Source organism: Equus caballus, chromosome 2 (assembly GCF_041296265.1).
Source record: "Equus caballus isolate H_3958 breed thoroughbred chromosome 2, TB-T2T, whole genome shotgun sequence".
Taxonomy (NCBI): domain Eukaryota; kingdom Metazoa; phylum Chordata; class Mammalia; order Perissodactyla; family Equidae; genus Equus; species Equus caballus.
This window is the reverse complement of record NC_091685.1, coordinates 65,629,383-65,655,742: the sequence shown is the minus strand read 5'-3', so window position 1 is coordinate 65,655,742 and position 26,360 is coordinate 65,629,383. Positions and strand designations below refer to the sequence as shown.

At 39.1% G+C, this 26,360-nt stretch overlaps 1 protein-coding gene across 2 annotated transcripts in view; it reads right to left on the bottom strand.

Annotated features, from left to right (window-relative positions):
* MTMR9 (myotubularin related protein 9) overlaps window positions 1-22,757 on the bottom strand; it is a 58,967-nt gene extending 36,210 nt beyond the window's left edge. The window contains exons 1-3 of one of the 2 annotated variants that reach the window (XM_001495580.7): window positions 22,083-22,757; window positions 10,486-10,594; window positions 6,115-6,240 (exon numbers count right to left, since the gene is read on the bottom strand). In XM_001495580.7, coding sequence (XP_001495630.4) covers window positions 6,115-6,240; window positions 10,486-10,594; window positions 22,083-22,264 — 417 coding nt within the window. In that variant the 5' untranslated portion in view covers window positions 22,265-22,757. Of the gene's footprint in view, window positions 1-6,114; window positions 6,241-9,954; window positions 10,213-10,485; window positions 10,595-22,082 lie in introns of those variants that run through there. The other variant, XM_070256849.1, reaches the window with a different exon arrangement.
* Between the last annotated feature and the right edge of the window lie 3,603 nt (window positions 22,758-26,360).

The window sequence follows — 26,360 nt, the reverse complement described above, 5'->3', positions numbered from 1 at the left end:
CTTTATTTGATATTTTGTGTCTTGAAGTCTTTTTTTAAAATCTGGAATTAATGCAGCTACTTCCGCTTTTTTATGTTTATTGTTTTCATCACATATTTTTTTCCACCCATATATTTTCAACCCATCTGTGTCTTTACCTTCAAAATGCATCTCCTGTACACAGCTTATATTCAGGTCTTGCTTTTTTTTTTAATTAATTCTGACCAATCTCCACCTTTAACTGGAGTGTTTAGCTCATCAATATTAAAATACTTATCAATATGGCTGTATTTTAGTCTAGCATTTATTTTCTGTTATCCCTTCAGTTTTTATTGCTATGTTTTATTTCCCATCTTCTTTTGGACTATTTAAATACTTTTTAGAATTGCATTCTAATATATGTATTAACTTTCTAATTATACCTCTTCACATTTCTTAAAAAGTGATTGCTCCAGGACAATGGTTCTCAACCAAGGGTGATTTTGCCCCCAGGGAACATTTGTCAATGCCTGGAGACAACTGAGGGTGGGGGAAGAAGAATGCTTCTGGCATCCAGTGGTGCCAGGGATGCTGCCAAACATTGTACAATGCACAGGACAGCTTTTGATAACAAAGAATTATCCGACCCAAATGTTAATAGTGCTAAGGTTGAGAAACCTGCTCTAGGGATTATAATATATATCCTAAACTTAAATATTAGCCCACATTATATAAAATGTAAAAACCTTAAAACTGTACAGGTTTGGAGGTGACCTGGTGGCGTAGTGGTTAAGTTTGTGTCCTCTTCTTCAGTGGCCCAGGGTTGGCAGGTTTGGATCCCGGGCGTGGACCCACGCACCGCTCATCAAGCCACGCTGTGGCAGCAACCCCACATAAAATAGAGGAAGACTGGCACAGATGTTAGCTCAGCAACAATCTTCCTCAAGCAAAATAGAGGAAGACTGGCAACAGATGTTAGATCAGGGCTAATCTTCCTCACACAAACAAAAGCAAAAACTGTACAGGTCTACTTATCAATTCAGATACCCCACACACAGTCGCCTTTAATGCTAGTTTCCGTATGTAATATGTCTGCATACACTATAAACAGCATAAAGGCAATGCTGATAGTTTTTGTTTTAAATACTCATACATATTTTAAAGACACTAAAAAGGAAAAAAATAGCCAGTTATGTTTACCATTTCCAATGTTCTTCAATCATTCTGAATATTCAAGTTTCCCTCTGGTATTATCTCCCTTCAGTCTGAAGAACTTCCTTCAACATTTCTTATAGTGAAGGTCTCGGCGACACATTCTTAGTTTCCTTTTATCTGAAAATGCTGTCTGACATTCATTCTTTAAAGATGTTTTCCCCAGATATAGAATTCAGGATTGGCAGGTTTTGTTCCTTTCAGCACTTTAAAAGATTTCCCTTCTGGTCACCATAATTTCTGATGAACAGTTCATCATTTGAATTGCTGTCTCCATGTATGTAATGTGTTGTTTTTATCTGGCAGCCTTCAAGATTTTCTCCTTATCATTGCTCTTTGACAGTTTGACTATGATATGCCTAGGCATGGTTTTCTTCATATTTATCCTGTTTGGGGTGCTGAGCTTTCTAAATTTATACCATTCACCAAATTTGGAAAGTTTTTGATTATTATTTCTTGGAATATTTTTCCTACCTTATTCCCTCTATTCTCTCCTTCTACATCTCCAACTGCACAAATACTAGACATTGTGATACTGTCCCACAGGTCCCTGAGGCTCTGCTTATTTTTCTGTAATTTCTCCCCTCCCCCTTCTTTCTACTGAATAATTTCTATTACCCTAATTCCAAGTTCACCGATTCTGTCCTCTGTTATCTCCTCTTTGCTATTTAGCCCATCCAGTGAATTTTTTATTTCAGATATAATTTTCAAAAAGTTCTAAAGAGTTCCATTTGATTCTTTTTAATATTTTCTATTTCTCTGCTGAGATTTCCTGTCTTTTCCTTGATTTTAAGCATATTTTCCTTTCTGGAAAATTAGGCAGTTTTAAGAGCTGCTTTAAAGTCGTTGTGTGATAATTTGAACATCTGAATCATCTCGGAGTTGGTATTTGTCAATTATCTTTTGTCTGGAGAATGGGTCACAATATCTTGGCTCAACTTTGGATTGTATCTTGGACACTGTGAATGTCATGTTGTGGAAAGTTTCTGTTCTGTTATACTCCTTTGAAGAGCTTAATGTTTTTGTTTTAGCAGGCAATTAACTTGGTTAGACTTGAACTGCAAACCCTGTAACACCTGTTGTGCACGGCAGCTCAGATCTTAGTTCTGACTGCTCTCAGTCTGCCCCAAGTAAGCACAGTTCAAGAGCCAGCCAGAGATTTGGGGTTGTATACGGAATGAAGGCGCCCCTTCTCTGGCTCTCTGGTTGCCTCAGGCCCTTCCCCCATCAGAGAGAAAGTGGGCTTTCTATTGGAATGTTAGCTGTTCCACACCATCAATGCCACAATTGTGGGCCCTCAAGACAAGACCCCCAAGCAGGAAACTCACTCTGCCATAAACTTTCTCTAAGTTTTGATCCCCTCCAAAATATGCTGCTTTCTGCTCACTTACCAAAGCTTTCAGGTAGTAGTTTTTTGTATTTTAATCACAGTTGGCCATTGATATCTGCAGGAGGGCTTGTCAGATAGAAGCTACTCGACCATCACCAGAAGGAGAACCTTATCATCTATTTTGTATATAATTTCTAAAGTGATTAGGGGAGTACAGACATACCATATATGTGTATTTCAGAAAAGTATCTGAAACAACCTTTCATGATATCCTAGAATAAAAGCATGCTAAAAGTGAGAGGAACTCTAGAGATCATTTTGCTCAATACTCTCATTTTGTAGACGTGGACACTGAGTCGCAGAAAGTCAAGCAGCCAGTAACATATCTGGAATGCAACACAAGATATCTTGATAGTTTTAGTACTCTGTCCTCTCAATACCACACCTCTTTTGGACATAACAGAGAAATGAAGACTGGCTAACATTATAACTAATAGTTTTTCATATGGTCAAAAAACCTTACTCAAAGACTCAAAGAATATTGATTAAGTGATAGACGTCTACCTGGCAGGCGATTTCTAATGATACGTAGAAGGCCTTATTGTTCTTTTGTCCTATTCTGCATAAATGCACATTCCTACATTCATTCACTCAACAAATATTTACTGTTTGCCTATCATGTGCTAGGAATACAGTAGGGAACAAAAATGACAAGGTTCCTACCCTTGTAAAGTTTATATTCTAGCAGCTTATATTCTAGCCCAGGAGAGACACAATAAACAAACAACAAATAAGAAGCTTTCCACATTGCTGACACCCTCCTACTTAAAACTCACTCTTCCCTTGGCTTTGTCCTCCTCACCCCTTAAATGATTCAATCCTTGGCCCCCTTCTCACTTTAGATGCTTTTCCTAGGCAATCTCAGTGTCTCCCCATGGTTTCCTCAATGTATATGTTGATTACTTTCAGCTTTTCACTTTTTTCACAGATCTCTCAAATAAGCTCTGAACTCTCTCTTGTACAATGACATGTACCATACAGGCCCTTCAAATTTGCCATCTCCAAGACTGAACTCAACTCATTCCCTGTCAAGCACATTTCTCTTTCTATCTTTCCCATCTCAGCGGTATCATCCTAGATGCCACTGCCTGTTTTACCTCTCACACCCAGTGAGTGGGTCACCAACTCCTTTTAATTCTACTTCCTGACTCTTTCTGCACTACAACCCCTCTGCTATTGATCCAACCATCTTCTTTATATTATTACGGTAGGTGCTTAGGCAGTTTTTCAGCATTTTGCATCAGAATTTATTTTCTATAACATAAATCTAATAATGTCATTTCCCCTGTGCTTTGTGGATATTTTTGTCAGAACCTATTTTATTGTACTCGATTACTTAATTATTAGACTTTGAACAAGTAGAAGGAAGGGACCATGCTTTACTCATCTTAAATTTCCATAATCAAGCAATAGTAAGTAAATGCTTCAAATCAAGGCATTAAAGATGTTCTCATTAAATCTGTGGATTATGAAATTTGCAGGAAAATAACACAACTTTGAATATATAAATTTCTTAATTAGCTAAACCAAAAAGAAAATGCCTACCAGGAAAAAAGTGTTGAATCTAAGTAAAAATAAAAAAATAAAATAAAAATGTAGGGAGGACACCTTAATAACACAAGTGAAAAGATGTAGGAATTTTAGTTTATTTCATTGGTAATTTAATTCTCAAAAAGCTAATGCAACTTTAGGTGGCCTTAAAAGTATCAGTAATAGTTCCAGTCTACACTAAATGTTATGGGTACCGAATTTTAAGAGAATCAATGACAAACTGAAGACCCTGCTGAGAAGAGCAACCAGGACAGTGTGGGGCCCTGAGGTCAGTGTTGTTAGAAAAGGTTGAAGTAAATACTGATGTTTACTCTATAGAAAGGACAACAGTCAAGACATTTGTTGTTAGTGCTGTCCAGTAGATTCCAACTCCTAGCGACCCTGTGTACAACAGAGTGGGACCCTGCCCCATCTTTTTGCACCATCCTCTCATCTTCTGGTGCTATCTCAGACAATGCTCCACTGCTACTCATAGGGTTTTCATGGCCAATTTTTTCAGAAGTGCGTGGCCAGGTACTTCTTCTTAGTCTGTCTTAGTCTAGAAGCATTGCTGAAACCTGTCCACCATGGGTGACCCTGCTGGTAAATTTGAAATACTGGTGGCATAGCTTTCAACATCACAGTAACAAGCAGCCACCAGAGAATGACAATCGACAGATGGGTGGTGTGGTTCCCCAACCAGGAAATGAACCTGGACCATGGCGATGACAGCACCGAATCTTAACCACTAAACCACCAGGGCTGGCAATGGGGATGTAAAATTTCTTAATTTGAAGAAGAGTTCATGGTAGAGAATAAGACAATCTGAGTAACACATGGTAACATCAGAAACTTTGGGTCTAAGTACAGGGAGACAGACTCTCAGTATTAGAGCTGTGCCCAAATGGGACATTGCTGCGTGATTTTGTGAATTCTCCTGCAGTAGAAATTTCAAGTAGAGGCTGGACAACCACATCATGAATATATTTAGCACAGGGGATTTCCGCACAGAATAGGAGACTGAGCTGAATGCTGACTTGCAGAATGTCGACTTAGCACCTAACTCCAAGATAGATCATGGGCAGGTCATTGGGACAGACATTTTTGGGTAACCAAGCAAATCGTCCAGACATCTCCCTTCCTGATCACATTCTGACTGCCATTTTCCACCTAGGAAATAACTCAGGATTCCTCTGAGGTAGCTGTCAGATGGCAGTTAATTGATACAAGAGAAAAGCATCACATATTTGAGAATGTTTACTAGGGAGTTTTTAATGCAATAAAGACATTGAATATAAATGTAAATATAGGTAGTCATCCATGAACTACATAAAAATGCTCCATATATAACCATGTAAAATTCCCTTTCCTTTCTCACTTTGCTGCTGTGGACATCTTTGTTCTCTAAATGACATGGTACCCTGGTCCCTACTTCTTGAACCCCTCAGGACCCATTTACAGAGGTATGATGGAAGAAGAAAGAAGTAAAATGGTGAATGAGCACGAAAATCTGGTTCTAGTAACCTGGTCTTAGCAACCCAAATTATAAAAACACAAAAATTATCCCACAGAAACAAATGTGATATATGTTTCTCTAGTGCTATCTTAGGGACACAGTGGGTTCAACAGACTTTTTTGGGATGGCTCAGAACCTAATCACTACATAGAAAGTTGCTTCCATGGAGACACTTTCAAAATACGCAACAATTAACTCAAAACATGTCAGGACTATCTTTATGAAAAGCTTAATGTTTTATCATGTCATTTTCAAAATTTAAAAAAGTAACATTTGGAACACAGCTAATCCACTAGAAGAAAAATCACTTGAGCTGCAGCACTGAGAACAAATCATGCAAATCTCTGAAGGGCAGAGGCTGCAGCACTAACAGCTAACAGATACTTCTTTCAGGGATGGATAAGTCAGCTGCACCTTATTATTCATCAAAAGGAAGTGATCATTTTCACAATAAAGTAAGGTGTTGGGTTATTTCTCATGACCCAGAGTTCTCTCAAAAGTTACTCACAGCTGAAGAGTAGAGTTCAAACTCCTGCTCCGGAAGGAAAGAATGCCAGCCGTCTTCTATCACTTCAAACATGGGCCGGTAAAAGAAAGGGTACATCAGAGTGATGGAGTCCAGAGTGGACAACGCCTGGGGGTAAAAAGGAAATAAAGAAAGGAAAAAAGGAACATACCATAGTTTGAAACACTTTCTAACTGCCAAATTGTTACGGAACAAATATGGTCTAATAATGATGGGCACCCAATATATTTCTCTAACATTGTATTTCACTAGATACAACTATAGCTTATTGAAGCTCATTTCCATGCTTCCAGCATCTAACAAGCTATCTGGCACATAACATACACTCAATTAGCAATGTGCACCCCTATTCTAAGAGAAAAGTGAAATAACTCCTCGACACAATTTAATAAAACCTAATACAATGGTCCAAATATTTCTGGAAATCAGAGAACAAACACATTTTGGTTAGTCAATAAAGCCTTGGCTTAAAATCTGGTTATCAACTATATAAACATAGTAAATTATTTAAAATCAAAGTTTGTTAGTAACTACAAAAAAGGATGATATAGCTTAGTGGCCACAGAGTCAGACTGGAGTCATACTGCTGGACTCCAGGTCCCAGTGTAATTGTAGTTAAGGAATGCAATCACTCCATGCCTCAGTTTCCTCAGCTGTTTAATGGGGAAAGTAACAGTGCCTAACTCATGGGCTGTTAGAAGGCATTAAGAGAGATAATGTGTGTGACAGGACTAGAAGAGTACCTGGCACACAATAAACTCTAAAATAATTTTAGCTTTTATATGCTCCACATATTATACGCTCTACATATGCTCCATCAATGTTCATTTCCTCCCTTCCTAGAGTGATATGCCATTTGGTCAAGTATCCTCATATCTTTGTGCTACACTGACCCATTCTCAAGCCAGGGTAACAACTCTGTGGTCCCAAAATGAGCCTAAAATCATCTGGAGCCTTGAATTCTGGGTAACACCACCAGGAAAACCTGACTAGGTGAGAGGAACAGACAGATGGAACATCCTCCATCACCTGGCACTCTCATTCTTCTGACAAGGGAGTTATGGAAAGCATTTCTACGGCTGAAAAAAGGACACCAAAATCAACTAGCATAACTCAAACTGCAGTAATTATGGAGACACTCACCTGGGGCAGGGGGAGGATGCCCAACATCATGCTAGTACCCCAAAACTCTCAGAATAAAGCTACCTCCCTCCAAGTCACAGAAGAATCAGGCCCCCAAAAGTATGGGCCCATGACTTATTAAAAAACAGATGGACATGTACTTTAACAAAAACCTCACCATCTGAAGTTATTCTGCTATCTGTCCATAAATCATGAAGCTTTCCCCCAAAGTTCATAAAACAGACAATATGGGGAAGCACAGCTGTATAACCCATCATCCACGTCTGTATTGTCTTTGGCTGCCAGCCACAGCAAACAGAAGCAGAAAGGCCATGTCTAATCTAGGCCAGAGCTGTCAACAGTCAGTACAATCATTATTTTATTTAGTTTATTTTTAAGATATTCTTCGCAATTTTTCAGCTTTACTTTTTTTCCCACTTTTACTGAAAAGACAAATAAAACTGTTTAAGATATTTAAAGTGATGATTTGATATATGTACACACTGTGAAAGGATTCCCCTCATGGAGTTAATTAACATATCCATCACCTCGCATATTTACCTTTTGTTGCTGTTGCTGAGAATTTTTAAGTTCTATTCTCTTAGCAGATTTCAAGTATACAATACAGTGTTATCAACTACAGTCACCATGTTATACCCTAGATCCTTAGACCTTATTCATCTTATAACTGAGAGTTTGTAACTTTTACCAGCCTCTCCCTATTTCCCCCATCCCAAGCCTCTGGCAACCACTTTTCTAGTCTCTGTTTCTATGAATTTGACTTTTGTTTTAGATTCCACATATAAGTGATTCCATGCAGTATTTGTCTGTCTCTGTCTGCCTTATTTTACTTAACATAATGCCCTCCAAGTTCATCCATGTTATTGCAAATGGCAGGATTGCTTCCTTTTTTAATGCTGAATAATATTTCATTATTATTTTCTTTATCCCGTCCTCCATCGACAGACACTTAGGCTGTTTCCACACCTGGGCTATTATGAATAATGCTGCAACGGACATAGGAGTACAGATATCTCTGAGATAATGATTTTGTTTCTTTTGAATATACACCCAGAAGTCATATTGCTGGATGATATGGTAGTTCTATTTTTAATTTCTTGAGCAACATCCATACTGTTTTCCATACTGGCTGGTATAACCATGATTTTAAATACAAGTCAGCAACCACTCTGGCAATAAGCACTCATACTTTGCTGTGTCATGATTACATTTTATGTCACTAGAGATAGGACTTTTCATTTAAACACAGTAATGCTGAAAGAACTGAAACCCTTTCAACTCCAAAAGGCAGTTGAAACTACACAGAAGAAAGCTTCATCAGACTTTCTGCTACAATTTAGAAAACTGGCCATTTGCCAGTTATTCTTCCAATGGAATTCTACTTGTGGCAGCAGAATATATTTGGATATATGGGTTCTTGATAATAAAGAATAGCTCAACTCTGCTATAGAAGAGATTCATTACCCCCAAATTAGCAAGATATATAGAGGCAAGGGGGGAAATTGGACGCCAGGAAAGGGCTAGAAGCCAAGTCCCTACGTGTACTTACTATGCTATAAAAATGGTCAATAGAAGATTCACTTTCTGAGGTCAAATTATGAGAATGACTAATAATTTACAACTTCATTTCAGCCATCAGGACTTCTATATAAACAGTCAGTTTCTAAAGAGCTTTAGGTAATACATATATGGTTAATTAAATAACTGATTAGTGTCAGATCCTAACAAAGGTAAGTAAATGCAATCAGAAAATGGGGTAACGTGCTCTGCCCTATTTCTTCATCACTGTGCTTCAGCATAGGCAACTTCACTAACGCCCACCAACCAGCTATCTCAGAAGTTATAAAAGGAATAAGGAGAAAAATATAGATGAGTCAGTGAAAACCCAACCCCACAACTGAAAACAACATGCTCAACTCTGAAGTGGGCCAGTGGCATTCCCCAGCCCAAATAGCAGGACACACTTCAATTTAACAGGGTAGAAGCCACAGTGCATTACTCACTTATGTTAGCAAATTTGGTCAAATCAACACTACTATGTTACTTGCAAATGACAGATACGTAAAACAAACAGTTCAGCTCATCTCACTTCCTTAAGTAAAATTTAGCAAAAGCAGAAAGAAAAATGTTACATGCCATTTTCTCAGTACCACAACAGTTGTTCCTCTATTTCTCCATTCTGGTTTAAAAATCAAACAAAATCCTAGTTACATATTTTTAAGCCTTTCTGCCCTCTTAATAGTTAAGCCAGTAGCATTTATTTTGGACACAAAGCCCAAATTAGTCACTCAAAGACAGAAAAAAAAATCAGTGTGCCTCTATAATTATCTAGAAAATACCATAAACATAAAAGTTAATTGCTATAATTTAGTGGCAATGATTTAAAATAAGGCAATTTAAAATCTGAGTATATACCAAAATAGTTGGTTAGAACGGGGAAGAAAATAGTGTGAGCTCTTCAATTTAAATATTAACTTCCCTGAGTAAAATTTCTATTATTTGTAATCTGAACAGATATTCAATACTGTTTATACAAATAGAAAACAAACACACCCCGTCTTAAAGAAACCTAACATATGGAAATCCAGATTTACTAAAAACAAACAAAAGACTACAATCATTGGTGATAATTACTTGCTTTATAAAAGAAGTAACTTTTTGTTGTTGTTATATTGGTACCTGAGCTAACATCTGTTGCCAATCACTTTTCTTTTCCCCTTCTTCTCCCGGAAGCCCCCCAGTACATAGTTGTAGATTCTAGTTGCAGGTCCCTCTGGTTGTGCTATGTCGGATGCTGCCTCAGCACGGCCTGATGAGCAGGATCTGAAGTGGCGAAACCCGGGACCACTGAAGCGGAGCGCACAAACCCAACCACTCAGGCACCAGGCCAGCGCCTAAAAGAAGTAACTTTTTAAAAAAGCCTCACCCTATACCTACACACAATGGAATATTACTCCGCCTTAAAAGAGAAGGATATCCTGTCACATGCTACAACACGGATGAAGCTGGAAGAATAAGTAACACTAAAAACTGCTGAGTCAATAAAATCCTATCACATTCCTCTGACAACGAATCAGGGTAAGGTTTTCCTATCAGTCTTCAATATTTGAGCCACAGAACATGACTAAATAAGAGCTACACTGAGTCAGAATATAAGGTTCTCTTTTATCACTATTTATTTTCATCAGATTTTGTTTCCAAAATACTTACCTCAATGGAACTGGCTATATTCAAACATTCCTCCATTCCAGGGATATCCAGCTGAATAATTCGAAAATCTTTACATTTTATGATGATGGTACCCAGTGGTCCCACAAATCTGTAAAAAATTACAAAGTATGCTTAAGAACATGTACATTCCTAACTCTATGATTGTTTCATTGAAAAGAGAATGTAATTATAATGACCATCTATATTCAACTTTCTTCTCCCCAGTTCGTCTAATTAATGAAGAGTCAAGCCTGCATCACTGAAATGTAAGCCATAAATTATTTAAAATATATGTATTTAAAAATGTTTCAAATACATAAAGTAATTCAATCTATAGGCCAATTCATTTAATGGAGATTATTTGGGGCTTTACTTCAAAGAATAGTGAAAAAAAGATCTGTAATTAATGTGTTAAGTGTTTGTGCAGAGATTTCTGAAGCACAGGAAAACAGGTCATTTCAGATTTTATTTACTTCCAAGCTTGCAGCAGTTGATTTTAAATATAAGTACCTCTTTTTCAGTCTTTAAAAACTATTAACTTGCAATATCTATTCTAAATCAAGGAAAACTTCAGAGTAAATGCCACAACTTATCATAAATTTTGTATCAGTAAGTTTTATACAAATTTAATTTTACCTTAGTTGGGATTTTTGTCTTCCTTTTATTGCTATTGTCTGTACTTGCTGATAGCTCTAATTTTTCTTCTGCTTTGCCACTGATTGCCCCCAATTCTTTTCCATTAATATTTCAGAGCATTCTCTAAACTAGGAATTCTTAGATTGATCAAAAGCTGGTCATTTTACTTACACTTTTCCCAGTTTAGAAAGACAACTCCTACAGCTACTCTTCCTGAGTTTCCCCTCAATTGTAAGCACCCCATGCTTCACATCACTGCACTGTTAATTTGGAAAGCAAACCTTATCAACATGGGTCAAATCCTAGTAAAGAAAGTTCCACCAGACATCCACAGATGATCAACACGGTGGAATGACTCTTATAAAATGTATTTTGAAAAATCATACTCTTGCATTTCAACTTCTGGCAAAGGCAGAATAACAGGGACTAGATTTACCCTTCCACCTGAAAGAACCAAAATAACTGGACAAAATACAAGGAAGTAGTTTCAACACACTGGACACAAGGCAAAGAAGAACAGGGATCCCTGGGAGATGGGAAACAAGGTGAGTCTTACGATTGCCCCAGTTTGCTGTTTTGAGAGTTTCTAGGCTATAGGTCAGGGAAAGGGAACCTGGGTGGGGCTGATAGTCTGAGGAGCCCACCTACACTAGAAAAGAAGGCAGGCCTCAAATTAGTGACTTCAGATTCCACTACACTAGAAAAAGAAGAGAGCAAATTAAATCAAAAGCAGAAGAAATTAAATAATAAAGATCAAGGCAAAAGTCAAAGAAACAGAAAAGATAAAATTATAGAGAAAAACAATAAAAGCAAAAATGATTGTTTGAAAAGATCAATAAAAGTGACAAACCTCTAGCCAGACTGATCAGGAAAAAGAAAAATAAAGTCAGTCACAATTTACCAATATAAGGAATGAAAGAGGTTGCAATCATTACAGATGCTACAGTAATTAAAAAGATAACAAGGAAAGATTAGGAACAATTTTATGCCAATAAATTCAACAAGGTAAATGATAGGGACAAATTCCTCAGAAGACACAAACTATTAAAGATCATTCATGAAGAAACAACCTGATCCGTTCTGTAGCTATTAAATAAACTGAAATTTTATTAAAATCTTCCCCACAAAGAAAACTCTAGGTCTGGGGGACTTCACTGATGATTTCTATAAAATACTTAAGGAAAAAATACTATCAATTCAAAGACAAATTCTTCCAGATAATTGAAGAAGAGGCAATTACTTCTCAACTCATTCCATGAGGCCAGCCTTACCCTAATACAAAAACCAGACAAAGACATTACAAGAAAAGAAAACTGCAGACCAATATCCCTCATGAACATAGATACAAAATATCTAAACAAAATATTAGCAAATGAAATCCAACAATATACAAAAAGCATAATACATCATCAGCAATTGGAGTTTATCCCAGGAACTCTAGGTTGGTTTAATATTTGAAAATCAAAGTAATTTCCATATTGACAAACTAAAAAAGGAAAACTATATGGTCATTTCAACAGATACAGAAAGAGCATTTGACAAAATCCAACATCTATGCCTCATTTTAAAACAAAACAAAAAAACCCAACTCTCAGCAAACTATGAACAGAAGGGAACTTCCTCAACCAATAAGAGCCATTTACAAAAAAACTCTACCACTAATAGCATACTTAATAGTGAAAGACTGAATGCTTTCTCACTAAGATCAGGAATAACGCAAGGATGTTCACTCTCACCACTTCCATTCAACAGTGTACTGACAGTTACAGCCAGCGCAATACGGCAAGAAAAAGAAATAAATGGCATACAGATTGAGATGGAAAAAATAAAACTGTCTTTAGTTACAGATGACATGATTTTCTATTTAGAGAAGCCAATGAAAACTACAAAAAAGCTATTAGATTTAATAAGTGAGTTTAGTAAAGCTTCAGGATACAAGGTCAGTATACAAAAATCAATAGTATTTCTCATACTATTGCAATGATGTTTAAAGTACCAAGGATTTTGTTTTCATTCAGGTATGGTGAAGCCAACATATCAGGAGATGACTGTCATTGAAAAGATGGTTTGTTACTCATATTTCCCAAAGTGGGGGGTGGGGGGGGACACCATGCCATGCAGGGCCACATGAGGAAGCATGAGGGTCAGTCAGGAGGCAGAAGGAGAAAGGGGAAAGCATGGGCCAGAACCTTAATTGTGATGTTTCAAGGAGGGCAATGGGCAAGGCAGGGCAGGAAGCTTAGGACTGGATAGTCTGAATAATTTTCTTGGGCTTTGGGCTAAATAGTGGTTCCCTAGTTGTCTAGTACCTGGCCCCAGGGTGATTTAGGGCAGAGGAATAGTAGTCCTGATTGCAGAAGCCTGGTAAAAGGAGGCAGATAAGGGGTATGAACTCAGGACTGGTTGTTTTGCTTATCAAAGGTGTGCCTACAGGCAAGTTATTTGCTATCCCTTGGAATTAGCTAACCCTGAGAGGGGTAGTACCTCACCAAGTCTGCAAGGCCCTAAGATGTCAATGTATCATAAAACATAGACAGTAAAAAACATGATTAATACAACGATTAATAATACATGATTAAAACATGATTAATGGGCAACTGAAAACTGAAATTAAAAAATACACTTGCAATAGCATCAAAAAGTATAAAACCCAGGGCCAGCCTCATGGCGCAATGATTAAGTTCACATGTTCCACTTCAGTGGCCCAGTGTTCACGGGTTCAGATCCTGGGCACAGACCCAGACACCATTCATCAAGCCATGCTGTGGCAGCATCCCACATATAAAATAGAGGAAGACTGGCACAGATGTTGGCTCAGGGCCAGTCTTCCTCACTAAAAAAAAATATGAAACACATAGGGGAAAATCTGACAAAAGATGTGAAAGGCCTATAAGTAAAAACTGTAACACATTGCTGAAAGAAATTAAAGACCTAAATAAAATAAACAGAGAAATATACTTTGTTCATGGGTCAGAAGACTCAATATTAAGATATTAGATGTCAATTCTCACCAAATTCATTTATCAATAGATTCAATACAATTTCAATCAAAATCACAGAGGCTTTTTTTTTTTTTAGAAATTCACAAGCTGATTCTGAAATTCATATGGAAATGCAAATAACTTCAAATAGCCAAAACAACTTTGAATAAGAACAAAGTTGGATAACTAACACTACATAATTTCAGGACTTGCTATATAAAGGTACTGTAATTAAGAGTGTGGTAATGGCATCAGGGTAAACAAGTAAATCAATGGAACAGAAAAGAGAGTCTAGAAATAGATCCACTTATACATGGACAAAAGTACAAAGACAATTCATTGAAGAAAGGACAGACTTTTCAAAAAATGGCTGTATATCTATATGCCAAAATAAAAAGAAAAAGAATTTGGATCTGCACCATGAATCATATATAAAATCAACTCAAAATGGATCATACACCTAAATGTAAAAACTAAAACTATAAAACTTCTAGACAAAAACATGGAAGAAAACCTTTGTGACATTTGGTTAGGCAAAGACTTCTTATATAGGAAATCACAACTCCAATCTATAAAATAACTTATAAATTGGACTTCTTCAAAATTTAAAATGTTTGCTCTTTGAAAGACACTGTTAAGGAGAATGAAAAGATAACTCATCAACTAAGAGAAAATATTTGCAAACCTTCTATCTGATAAAGGACTTATACCTAGAATATATTTTTTTAAAAAAAGAATAACTCCCAAAACTCAGTAAGGGAAAGGATCTGGGAAGATAGTGGAGTAGGAAACACCAGGAATTTGTTTCTCCACTTAGACAGCAATTGCACTGGCAAAATCTGTTTGATGTACTATTTTGGAATTCCAGAGTCTATTAAAGGCTTGCAACTTCCAGGGGAAGACTTGGATGTCAAATTGCAGTTAATTTTGGATAAATTCATCTCTTAGCAAAATAGCAGCTACCCATCCCCCACCCATAGCCATGGGGCTGACAGCTGTGCACATTCCTGGAGTAGCTTGCACACAGCTTATAGAGCCAGGGTGGGAAAAAGGACCCTGTCTTCCACATATCAGGGATCTGTGCTCTGATCACTGATTGCTGCTTCTGATCACAGAGGTGCAGCCGAAGGTGAGCAGCCACTGCTGTTGCACCTCCCTCCATTGTTGCAAGTCCCTCCCCAGCAAGTGACTTCTAGGGATTTTAAAGGGCTAGCTCCCTTCCCCTCACTTCAGTTTCACTTTTCCCTTTTGGAAGCCAAACATTAAAGACTAGGACATTCAAAAACAACTGCATATATGGAGAAAACTAAGAAGTGACTGTGCATGTCCAGGGACAGGCTCAGAAAAGACATAAGAAGACCTTAAATTTATACCTCAGGCTGATTTTTGGCAGAGACAGCCTACAACAATAAAAAATCAAAACCAAAAATATAAGGAAAAAATAACAAAAAAAATCATACCCCATGGAAGGGGAAGAATGTGATTTCTAGAGTTAGCACATTATTAGATCCAAATGTCCAATGTTCAACAAAAAAAATCACAAGGCATACAAATAAACAGGAAAGTATGGCCCATTCAAAGGGAAAAAAATAAATTAACAGAAACTGTCCCTGAAAAAGACCTGATAACAGATATACTAGACAAAGACTTCAAAACAATGATCTTAAAGATGCTCAAAGAACTGAAAGAAGGCATGAAGAATGTCAAGAACATGATGTGAACAAAATGAAAATATCAATACAGACATTAAAAACCTTAAAAAAACAAAAACAAAAAGAAATTCTGGGGCCGAAATGTACAAGAGGCGAAATGAAAAATTCACTAGAGGAATTCAAAGGCAGATCTGAGCAGGCAGAAGAAAGAATCAGCAAACTTGAAGATAGGACAATGAGTCTGAGGAACAGAAAGAAAAAAGATTAAGAAAAGTGAATGGAGCCTAAAAGGCCTGTGGGATACCAACAAGCTGACCAGCATACACATCATGGGAGTCCCAGAAAGAGAAGAGAGTGAAAAGGGCAGAGAGAATATTTGAAGAATTAAATTAATAGCTGAAAATTTCCCCAATTTGATGAAAGACACGAATACATACATTCAAGAAGCTTAACGAACTCCAAGAGACCCACCCAAAGACATATGATAATCAAACTTTCAAAAGACAAAGAGAGATTCTTAAAAGCAGCAAGAGAGAAGTGAACTGTCACATACAAGGGATCCACAATAATATAATAAGCAGATTTCTCATCAGAAACTTTGGAGGCCAGAAGACAGTGAGCTGATACATTCAAAGTGCTAAAAGAAAAAATTGTCAACTAAGAATCCAGCAAAACTATATCTGGTAAAACTGTCCTTCAAAAGTGAGGGAGAAATTAAGGCTTTCCTAGATAAGCAAAAGCTGAGGGAGTTTGTGACCACTAGACTGGCTCTGCAAGAAATGCTCAAGGGATCTCTGCAAGGTGGAAGGAAAGACAGCAGACAGCAACTCAAAGCTGTATGAAGAAATAAAGAACTCAATAAAGATAAACATATAGGCAATTATAAAAGCCAGTATTATTATAACAATGGTTTGTAACTCCACTTTTTGTTTTCTACGTGATTTAACAGACTAATACATTTAAAGAAAAAAACAATTGTTACTGTAAAAGCTAATATTACTGTATACTATATTACTGTAACTTGGTTTGTAACTAGATTTTGTTTTCTACATAATTTAAGAGACTAATGCATTTACAAGAATTATTGGATTATGTTTTGGGGCATAAAATGTATAAAGATGTAATTTTGTGACATCAACAATGGAAAGGGGTGGGGATGGGCAGCAAAGGAGAAGAGCTTCTATATGTTATTGAATTTAAGCTGGTATAAATTCGAGTGTTATAACTTCAGGATGTTAAATGTAATCCCTGTTGTAACCACAAAAAAAATAGCTATAGAATATACACAAAAGAAAATGAGAAATTAATTTAAAGAGGAAATGAGAGACAAAAAAGCTTTAAGGAAAAAAAAGCATACAGAAAACAAACAGCACAATGACAGAAGTAAATCCCTCCTTAGCAATAACTGCTTTAAATGTAAATGGATTAAATTCTCCAATCAAAAGACAGAGACTGGCAGGATGGATAAAAACACATTATCCAACTATATGCTGTCTAACAAGAGACTCACTTCAGATCCAAAGACACAAACAGGTTGAAAATGAAAAGGATAAAAAAGATATTCCAGGCAAGTAGTAACAAAAACACAGCAGGAACAGCTAAACTAATATCAGACAAAATAGACTGCAAATCAAAAATGGTTACAAGAGACAAAGAAGGACCGTATCTATTAATAAAAGGTTTAACACAGCAAGAAGATATAACAATTATAAACATTTACACACCTAATGACAGACAATCAAAATATATGAAGCAAAAACTGACAGAATTGAAGGGAGAAATAGACAGTTCCACAATAATAGTTGGTGACTTTAATACCTCGCTCACAATAATGGATAGAACAACCAGACAGAAGTAAGGAAACAGAAGACATAACACAATGAACCAACTAGATCTAACAGACATATACATGCTATCCAACAACAGAAGACACATTCTTCTCAAGTGCACATAAGACATTTTCCGGGATAGACCATATGTTAGGCCACAAATCAAATCTCAAAAGATTTACAAAGATACATATCATACAAAGTATCTTCTCTGACCACAATGGGATAAAGTTAGAAATAAGTAACAAAAGAAAAACTGGAAAATGCACAAAATTGTGAAAAACAACACACTTTTAAACCACCAAAGGATCAAAGAAGAAATCACACAGGAAATTAGAAAATACTTAGAGACAAATGAAAATGAGAACGTACCACAACAAAACCTATGGGATACAGCAAAAGCTGTGTATATTATATATACATATACATAAAACCACTTGATAGATGACAAATCAGTCAAGGATGGCTTGTTAGATGATAGTATGAGGAAAACTGGCTTGCTACACAGACAAAAGCAAAATTTGATTCCTATCACACTTGAACAAAGACCTAAAAATAAGGGGTAAAACTATAAAGCTAAGATGGAAGAAACTGTAGGAGAACAGCCTAGTGATCTTGGGATAAGGAAGGACTTCTTAACCAAGACTTAAAAAGCACAAACCATAAAGTAAAAGACGAATCTTGCATTAAAATTAAGGACTTCTGTTTAACAAAGAGCACCACAGAAAAGTTAACAAATGGGTGAGAGACTAGCAGAAGATATTTGCAATGTCTAAGTGAAGAATTGATCCCTAGAGAGTATACAGGGAACTGGTGCAAATCCACACAAGAAAGACAACCACCCAAATTTAAAAAGTGGGCCAAGGAAATTCACAGGCAATTGACAGAAAGGAAAAAAATTTTAAACTGAATTGCTAAGAAGTATATAAAGAGATATTTAAACTCAACAGTAATTAGAGAAATACAAAATGAAACAATAAAACAAAGAGATACTATTTCACAATCATCAGACTGGCAAAAATTAGAAAGACAATAATACCAAATATTGGTAAGAATGATGGAAAAATATGCTTTCTAGCTCAATCCCATCCTAAGCACAATCTCAGAGAAGCATTTAGACAAGATTATAATGGGACCCGAATGAGTTCATTTATCAGAGATGTTTGTAACAGCAGGGAGCTGGAGGTATCTAAAGGGTCAGATAAGTAAAATGTTGCAGACACTTTGGAATTCTACCCTGCAGTGAAAAGCAGTGAAACGGATGTACATTCAGCAATATGAAGAGATCTTGAAAAAGAGTACTGAGTTAAAATGTTGAGAAACAGAACAAGATCTACAACATAATCCTACTCAGGTAAATTAAACTCACACATGCCTGTGTGCACACACCTATACACAACAGTGACATATACTTTACAGGGATATATCCAAGGACAAATAGCAACATTTAACACAGCGGCCTGAAGGAATTGAGGATGAGGTGGAAAATGGGAGTGAAAATTAGGGCTGAAAAAGAATAAAATAAAAAACCAAGAAAACCTTGTAAGGAATCAATCATGAAAATGATGAGTCATCCACTGAATAGGATTAACTCAACTTTCTACCTCTGGAGTCCATAAAAAGAAAAAAAAAAGTATAACTATAAAACTTGTGTACAACCTTGTCTGCTGAAAGGATCAAATTATGTATGCAGTGTATTGTATAAGCTAGTAAAGCATTACTCAAATATAAGTTACAACTAGACATGAGACGGGTGGTCTTCCCCTTACGGTGAAGTAGCTTGCCCAAGGGCATTTATCTAATAAGAGGCAGAACTGAAGGAGTCATCCTTAACACTGCTCTTCCTCTCACACCCCATCGACAACTCACCAGCAAGGCGGAGCAGCTCAACCTTCAAAATAGGTCCCACATCTGACTGCCTCTCACCACACTACTACTGCTTCCACTCTAGTCACCATCACCTGTACCTGAACTACTCAACAGCCTCCCAACCCCGCCTCTGCTCCTTCCACTCTTGCCCCTCTACAATCCATCTTCTGCCAGCGGCCAGAATCACCTTCTAAAAAGTCTATCAGACACTACTTCCTTGGTTTCAACTCTCCAAGGGCTTCCCATGAAAACCATCACAATGGCATATAAGGCCCTACACGATCTGGCCCCTGCTTACACCTCCAACCAGTTTCTGCCATCCCCCTAGCCCCTACCCCTCGCCCACTGGCATCTCTGTTCTTCTTTGTACATGACAGGCATGTTCCTGTCTCAGGTCTTTGCATTCACTGTTTCCTCTGGCTCTTTTCTCCAATATTCACGTTGCTAGCTTCCTCCCTTCATCTGGATGTCATTCATTCAAATGTCACTTGTCTTCTCTGAAATTCTTTGTAAATACACTGCCTCCTGACATTCTCTAGCCTCCCATCTTCCTCTATTATCCTTCCTGACACTTATTATCTGACATTGTTACATATTTGTTGATTTATCTGAATGTTCATCTCCTCCACTAGTACATAAGCTCCTAGTCTGTCTTAGTCACCATTGCATTTGCAGAGCCAAGACAGTGCTCAGCACGTAGAAGACACACAGAAGCAAATATCTCTTGAAAGCAACAATTAAACTCTGATCTGACCACCTAGCTTATGCTCTTTCCATTACACCATGCTGCTTCCCAGGAAAAAGGTAAACATGCCTAGAGTTTGTTACTTTCCCCCAACAGATTAAAAGGTCCATGCCTTATATACTCCTTTAAGCCCTACCAGGCCCAGCATGTAGTGAATGCTAGGGAAATATGATGAAATGAAAGAGTGAAAAGCAACCATAAAAAGAGGTAAATAAGAAAGAACAGAGAGTTGATGGCAGGCGGAAACCTAATTTGTATTCTATGGCCCCAATGACCATTCAGCGGTCAATTCTTCGTTTATTTCCGATGTGCCTATCCACCCAAGCCACAGTTAGGAGTTTTGAAGGAGATAAAAATTAACCAAATGCGAGTCCTGGCTTCAAGGAGCTAACACATATGCAACCATCAAAATACAAATTTTAATATACACCTATGAAAGAGGTGTAATTAAAGAGCTGGAGGGTTTCAATGTGAGGGAAATTACTTCTAGTTGTGGGATTAATAGAAGAATGTGTCATAGAGGTGGCAGCTGAAGTGGTTAAACTGAATATTGATAGACGAGCAACAGCTGGATAATAACCTATACACTCCTGAAAGACAAGAACTATATTTTATTCATTTTGCTGTCCTTGATGCCTCACAAAATGTCTGGACCATAACGATATTCAATAAATGTTTAACAAAGTTGGGAGGAGCAAGGCATTCCAGGCAGAAGGAAGAACGTCAGTAAAACACAGACACGAGAGAATGCACGATATGGATGAGCCAAAATAAAGAGTGAGGGCTGGCTAGTGAAAAGGGTTCATGAAAATGAATGGCAAGAACTAAGGTGGGAAAAGTAGATTAGGGCCAAAACATGGCACACCATGAATGACACACTAAGGGGTTTAAGACTTTATTATGCAGGCAGGGAGAGCCCACTGACAACTTTCACAAAGGAGAAGGAGATCTGAAGAAGACCGTAGCAGGAGCCCGCTGCTTGAAAAACAAAAAAACTCTCACCACTTCACCCTTACTTCAATTCTACCATTAGAAATTACTTTCTTTTAAGGCATAATCTCTCTAGGAATCTTCTAAATTTCAAATTCTCCTGAGATAATACAAAAGCTGTCGTCATTCATGTATACTTTAGTATAAATCGGATAATCTATTTACCTTCTGGCTAGACTAAGCACCCAGAGCCATTGGGAGAACGGCAATTTTGACGGCAGACGGAAGTATAACTTTTTGACTGAGACACTACCTTGGAAAGACAGAGCTGGGGTGCAGGAAAAAAAAGAATTAATACCTTTGCATAAGACACCCAACTCTGTTCTTTCCAAAAGCAGAACTGAGTAAAGATAAATACATAAAAGACATTACAATCTCCAATAACGAAAACTATTAAAGTGATGATCCAGAAAGTAAGAAATAAGGAGAAATATGATAAACTGAACAATTTGGGGGGGGGGCGGTTTTGTGGAATTTAGACACTACATCCTCAGTTCTTTGAGTTTTCCTCAAAAGTGGCAAGTAAAGACTTTAAATCACATTCAATCACAACTTCATCAACTGTGATACACGATTAATAATAGTCAAGGAATGTGATGGTGCAAGGAGAAGAAATTTTAAAAGAAAAGATTAAAAATCCACCCAAATGGTGTATGCACCAAAAACGATAATCAGGATGACAATAAACATGTGATAAGCCTGGGAATTCCACCGAGATCTAATGGAAACCAGGGATCTCATTTGGATGGTTTCCTGCTTTCTAAACCTCAAATCCGCAATCCAGGCCGCCGAGGGCTCATTTTGCGGGCTGCAGGGGCACTGGGGCGCGTTTCCTCAGACGACCACCTAAGGACCCCAGGTTCCCCGCCCAAGAGCCGGTGGGACGGGCACTCACCGCTTGTCGATGGCGTCGATGTTTGAATGGAGGAGCCACAGCTCCTCCGTGTTGTCCTGCCGGGAGGACAGGATCAGGTGGTGGCCAGTCAGACACAAGGTCCCCTCGACGGCCGGGTAGAAAGGCCGGTGCAGCACCACATTGTCCACCCGCGGGGTCCTAATCAGCTCCGCAAACTCCATGTTTCCCAGCAGCCGAAGCCACGGGACGGCCGGGTCCCGGAGGAGCGAGGCGGCTACAGCGCCGCAGGGCTGAGGAGGAGAGTGACCCGGCGCTGGGCAGGCCCGAGGGGCGGGGAGGCCGGGCCCCGCCCCAGGCTGGAGTGGGCGCGGCGAGGCCTGCGGCCACGGTCACTGGCCGCGGGAAGCCGGGCTGGGGCTGGGCCAGGCCGGGGCGTTTCTCCGCACGCCCCGCTCCCCCTAGGCCCAGGGCTCGGCCAGAGAGAACGCCCCGCGACAGGCCCGGCAGCCGCCGCCGCCTCCTGGGGCCCCGGCCTCGGTGGGCAGGCTGGGGGGAGAAGGAGCAGGCCGCCTTAGGGCCAGTTTCCGAGTCCGAGCTGCTAGGGACTCCTGGCGGAAGAAGCTGCTCGCAGCCGGAGCCTAGGGCAACTTCGGGCGGAAGCGGCGGAGCTCGGAACTCGGAAGACGGGGAAGTCGGAGCCGGAAGTCCGTCTCCGCCTAGGTCCGGTGAGAACGCTTCCGGAAACGCCGCTAGAATCGAAGAGTTGGGTTCCTAGTGGGAAAAAGCTCTTCTTTGCCTGCGCGCCCACCGCCGCAGGTCATCCCCTCCAAACACCATTTCGTGTCACAAGAGGCCGGGGAGGATGGGACGACGACAAGAGGTCCCTGACCTGTCTTCCTCTGCTTGAGCAGGAGTCCCTCCAACAGCTCTTCCGAGGGCGGGGCTGCCGTAAATTGTAGCCATTTTCACCCATTCGCGGTGAAGAGATGGCACAAGCGGGATCGAATAAGTGATTGTGACTCCAGGGCCGCCAGGTGGAGGGGGTCACAGGCCGGGTGCCGCCGCCGGGGCGGTGACCGTGACCAGGAGAGGGGACACATCCAACCCCTGAGAGAGGCACCTGGGTGGATACAGACGGTGCACAGAAGAGGAGGTGGGGAAGATCCAGGGAGTGGCGGACGCGGTTCACCTGGAGCAGAGCCCGGACTTCACTCCAGGTCCAGGAAACCCAAGACACGGGGGTGCCGGTCCCCACCGCTCAGCCTCCTCGTTAAAGACAATCCAACTGGACTACCTAGACACCTAGGTTATGCCAGAAATTTGCTCAAATAATTGCTCCTCGCTTGGTGCCTTCCTCCCCTTTTAAACTGACATTTTCATTCTAAAATAGGGAATTAGAGGGAAAAGATGTAAATTTAGTCCCGGTCCACTGTCACTTCACTAACCTTTGAAATCCTCACCATCTAGTATCTATGAACAGCAATCAAAGACAAAATAACTTGCCTCAAGTCTCATCATCACTCAACACGTGTCCCTGCTTCTATCCTTGCCCTTCCTAAAATGTTCCCTTCTTAAAACAAAAGACTTTATAAGATTGTTACAGCCGAGGGTTCCGTTTTATTTATCTGCAAAAGAAAGACGGTAACCAACAGAGAAGGGAGAATGAAGGGAAACAATTTATAAAGCTGTTTTTTTAATTGGAATTTTTGTTGTCCTTCCACTATGTGGTTCATTATAACAATTACCAATTGTGGAAGGGAGAATTTACTTCCAGAATGAAGAATCAGGGACGGTTTTACAAAGAATGTCATGGAAGGATAAGTGAGATTTACACCCTGAATGGAGTATATCCAAAATAGATGTCCAGTTTAATGATATCTACTGGAGCTAGGGAAAAATTCTTCAGGAATTTCATGACTTTTCTCTTTTAGTTTTCCCAAAAAAAGAAAAAAAGCCTATGAAAGGACCATTGTATCATTAAATTTAAAAATGTTTAATGTTCCATAAAGGCATAAACTTTTTGCCCAGGGAGAAAATTGTCAGTATCATGTTGGGTTGTTACAACGAAACACCGTAAACTTTTAGAAAATTACATCTACTCTAGGATGAAGCTCAAAGCATAGAAAGCCATTGAGATATGAAGAAAGCATTCGATAGTGAAGAATGGAGTGGGGACCACAATATGTTAACTTACTACATGAACAGTAGGTGGCAGTAGAGTTCAATGTAATGAAGTAGGCTTCCATTCTATTAAAATAATTCAATGAAGCTGTAGTCATTATCCAAACTACCTGGATATAAAGGTCTCAGAGGATTCTGATAAACGAAAGAAGATGATGGCATTTATAATGCGTGTAAAACTCAATACCTTACAGATGTTATTTTTATCATCTTTTGTGAGATGATAAATGGCATTGATATGTAATCATCTAGATGTTATTCTATCAAATAGCTAACGTGTGTTAAGTGCCTCCTTGGTCATCAGCACCATGGGGAATGGAAACAATAGATCTGACACGGTCCTTGGCCTCAAAGAGCAACAGATAATTTGGGAAGGCCAATGCACCCCACACAACTAATGAACAAAATAAGAGAGTAAGTGCTAAATTTTAAAGTACAGATTTACTTTCCTAGTTTTGTGTTTCTCTACCAGGCCTTCAGTAGTTAGTAGAAATTGAGGCAGGTTGAAGGAAGTTTGAAGAAAGCAGGTCAACAATTCCCAAAAGTAGAAGGAGCATCTAAAATGGAGAAGATGCTGCCTATGTGCCACTGAGGAACAGCTATTCTCCACGCGCTTTGTAATTATGTGTTGACTGTAGGCAGCTGAAAGGAACCCGATAACCTCATGCCATGCCTTTCTTGTGTTCTCCATCTCTTTCATCCCCCAAGCAAATCAGTCACCAAATTGTTGATTGTATCTTCTAACAGCTCTTGAATTCAAGCATGTCTCTCCATCCCCAAGGCCACTGCCATAGTTCAGGCCACCATCGTTTCTCGTATAGTTACTTAACAGGAAAAGACTCTCAGTGGGTCTCCTTTCTTTTAGTGGGGTTCCCCATTCCAACCTATTTTTCCCTTTGGCAGCTAAAGCCCTCTTTGCTGTTCCAAATTTCTTCTTTTCTTAACTTGTAAGTCCCTTTGTGATTTAGCCCCTTAAGCAGTGATGAGCATTGCAGATCTATCTCCTATTCCCTCTCTAGCCAGCACAACAGCCCACAAACCCCATTCCTTGCAATTTTCATGCCAGCTATCCTTAAATAGTTCACAGTTTCCTCTTGAGGTTTTGCACCCCGTTAGAACATTTTTACCGAGTGGAAGTGTAGAAGAGGGAACCAGCATCATGAGCATTCCATGGGAACTTTGTTAGAAATGTTCCACTCCAGAGCTACTGAATCAGAATCTGCCCCTTAACAAGATTCTTAGGTGATTTTTATGCTCCTAAAAGTCTGAGAAAGCACTGTTTTAAATAATCTAGGTGTTCTTTCTGCTGGTATGTTCTCACTTCACTCCCAATACCTTGTCCCTTGACCTGCTAATTCCCGTCATCCTTCAGATCTCATCTCAGATATCTCAGATGTCAGTGCCTCTGGGAAGCCTTCCTTGATTTACCCTTGAAAGTATGGGCTCAGGCCAGCCCTTGCAGCCTAGTGGTTAAGGTTGGCACACTACATTTTGGCGGTCCAGGTCTGGTTACCAGGCACGGACCTACAGCACTCATCTGTCAGTGGCCATGCTGTGGTGGCAGCTTACAAAAAGAGGAAGATTGGCAGTGGATGTTAGCTCAGAGTGCATCTTCCTCAACAACAACAGAAAAAAACTGTGGGCTCCCCATTACATAGGCTCCAGAGCACCACGTAATAATAATAATAGTTCACATTTTTGAGTGTTTACTGTGTGTTCCATACATCGTGCTAAATGCTTTACCTGTACTGACTCATGTATAGTCCTTCCACAATTCTCTAACGTTAGTTATTATTCTCCTTTTACTGATGAGGAAACTGAGCCATATCTTAATAACTTTTCCACGGTCAGACAGCAATAAGTGATGAAATCAGGATTCAGAACCATGCAATCGGGTGCAGACTCTGTGCTCTTCACTACCATGCTGCAGTGCCACCCAGGAGACCTGAGCCCACCTTGGTTACTCTCTCTGATTTCACCTCTTAGTAAACTGTATTGAAATAGACTCCTTCTGTGTCCATTACATTCCACTAGACAGCAAGCTCCTTGAGAGCAAGGACTATTTCTTTATTGCAGTGTGCCCGGCATCTAGTTTAGTGCCTCCACCTAGTGGCCACTATATGTATATTTGTTGAA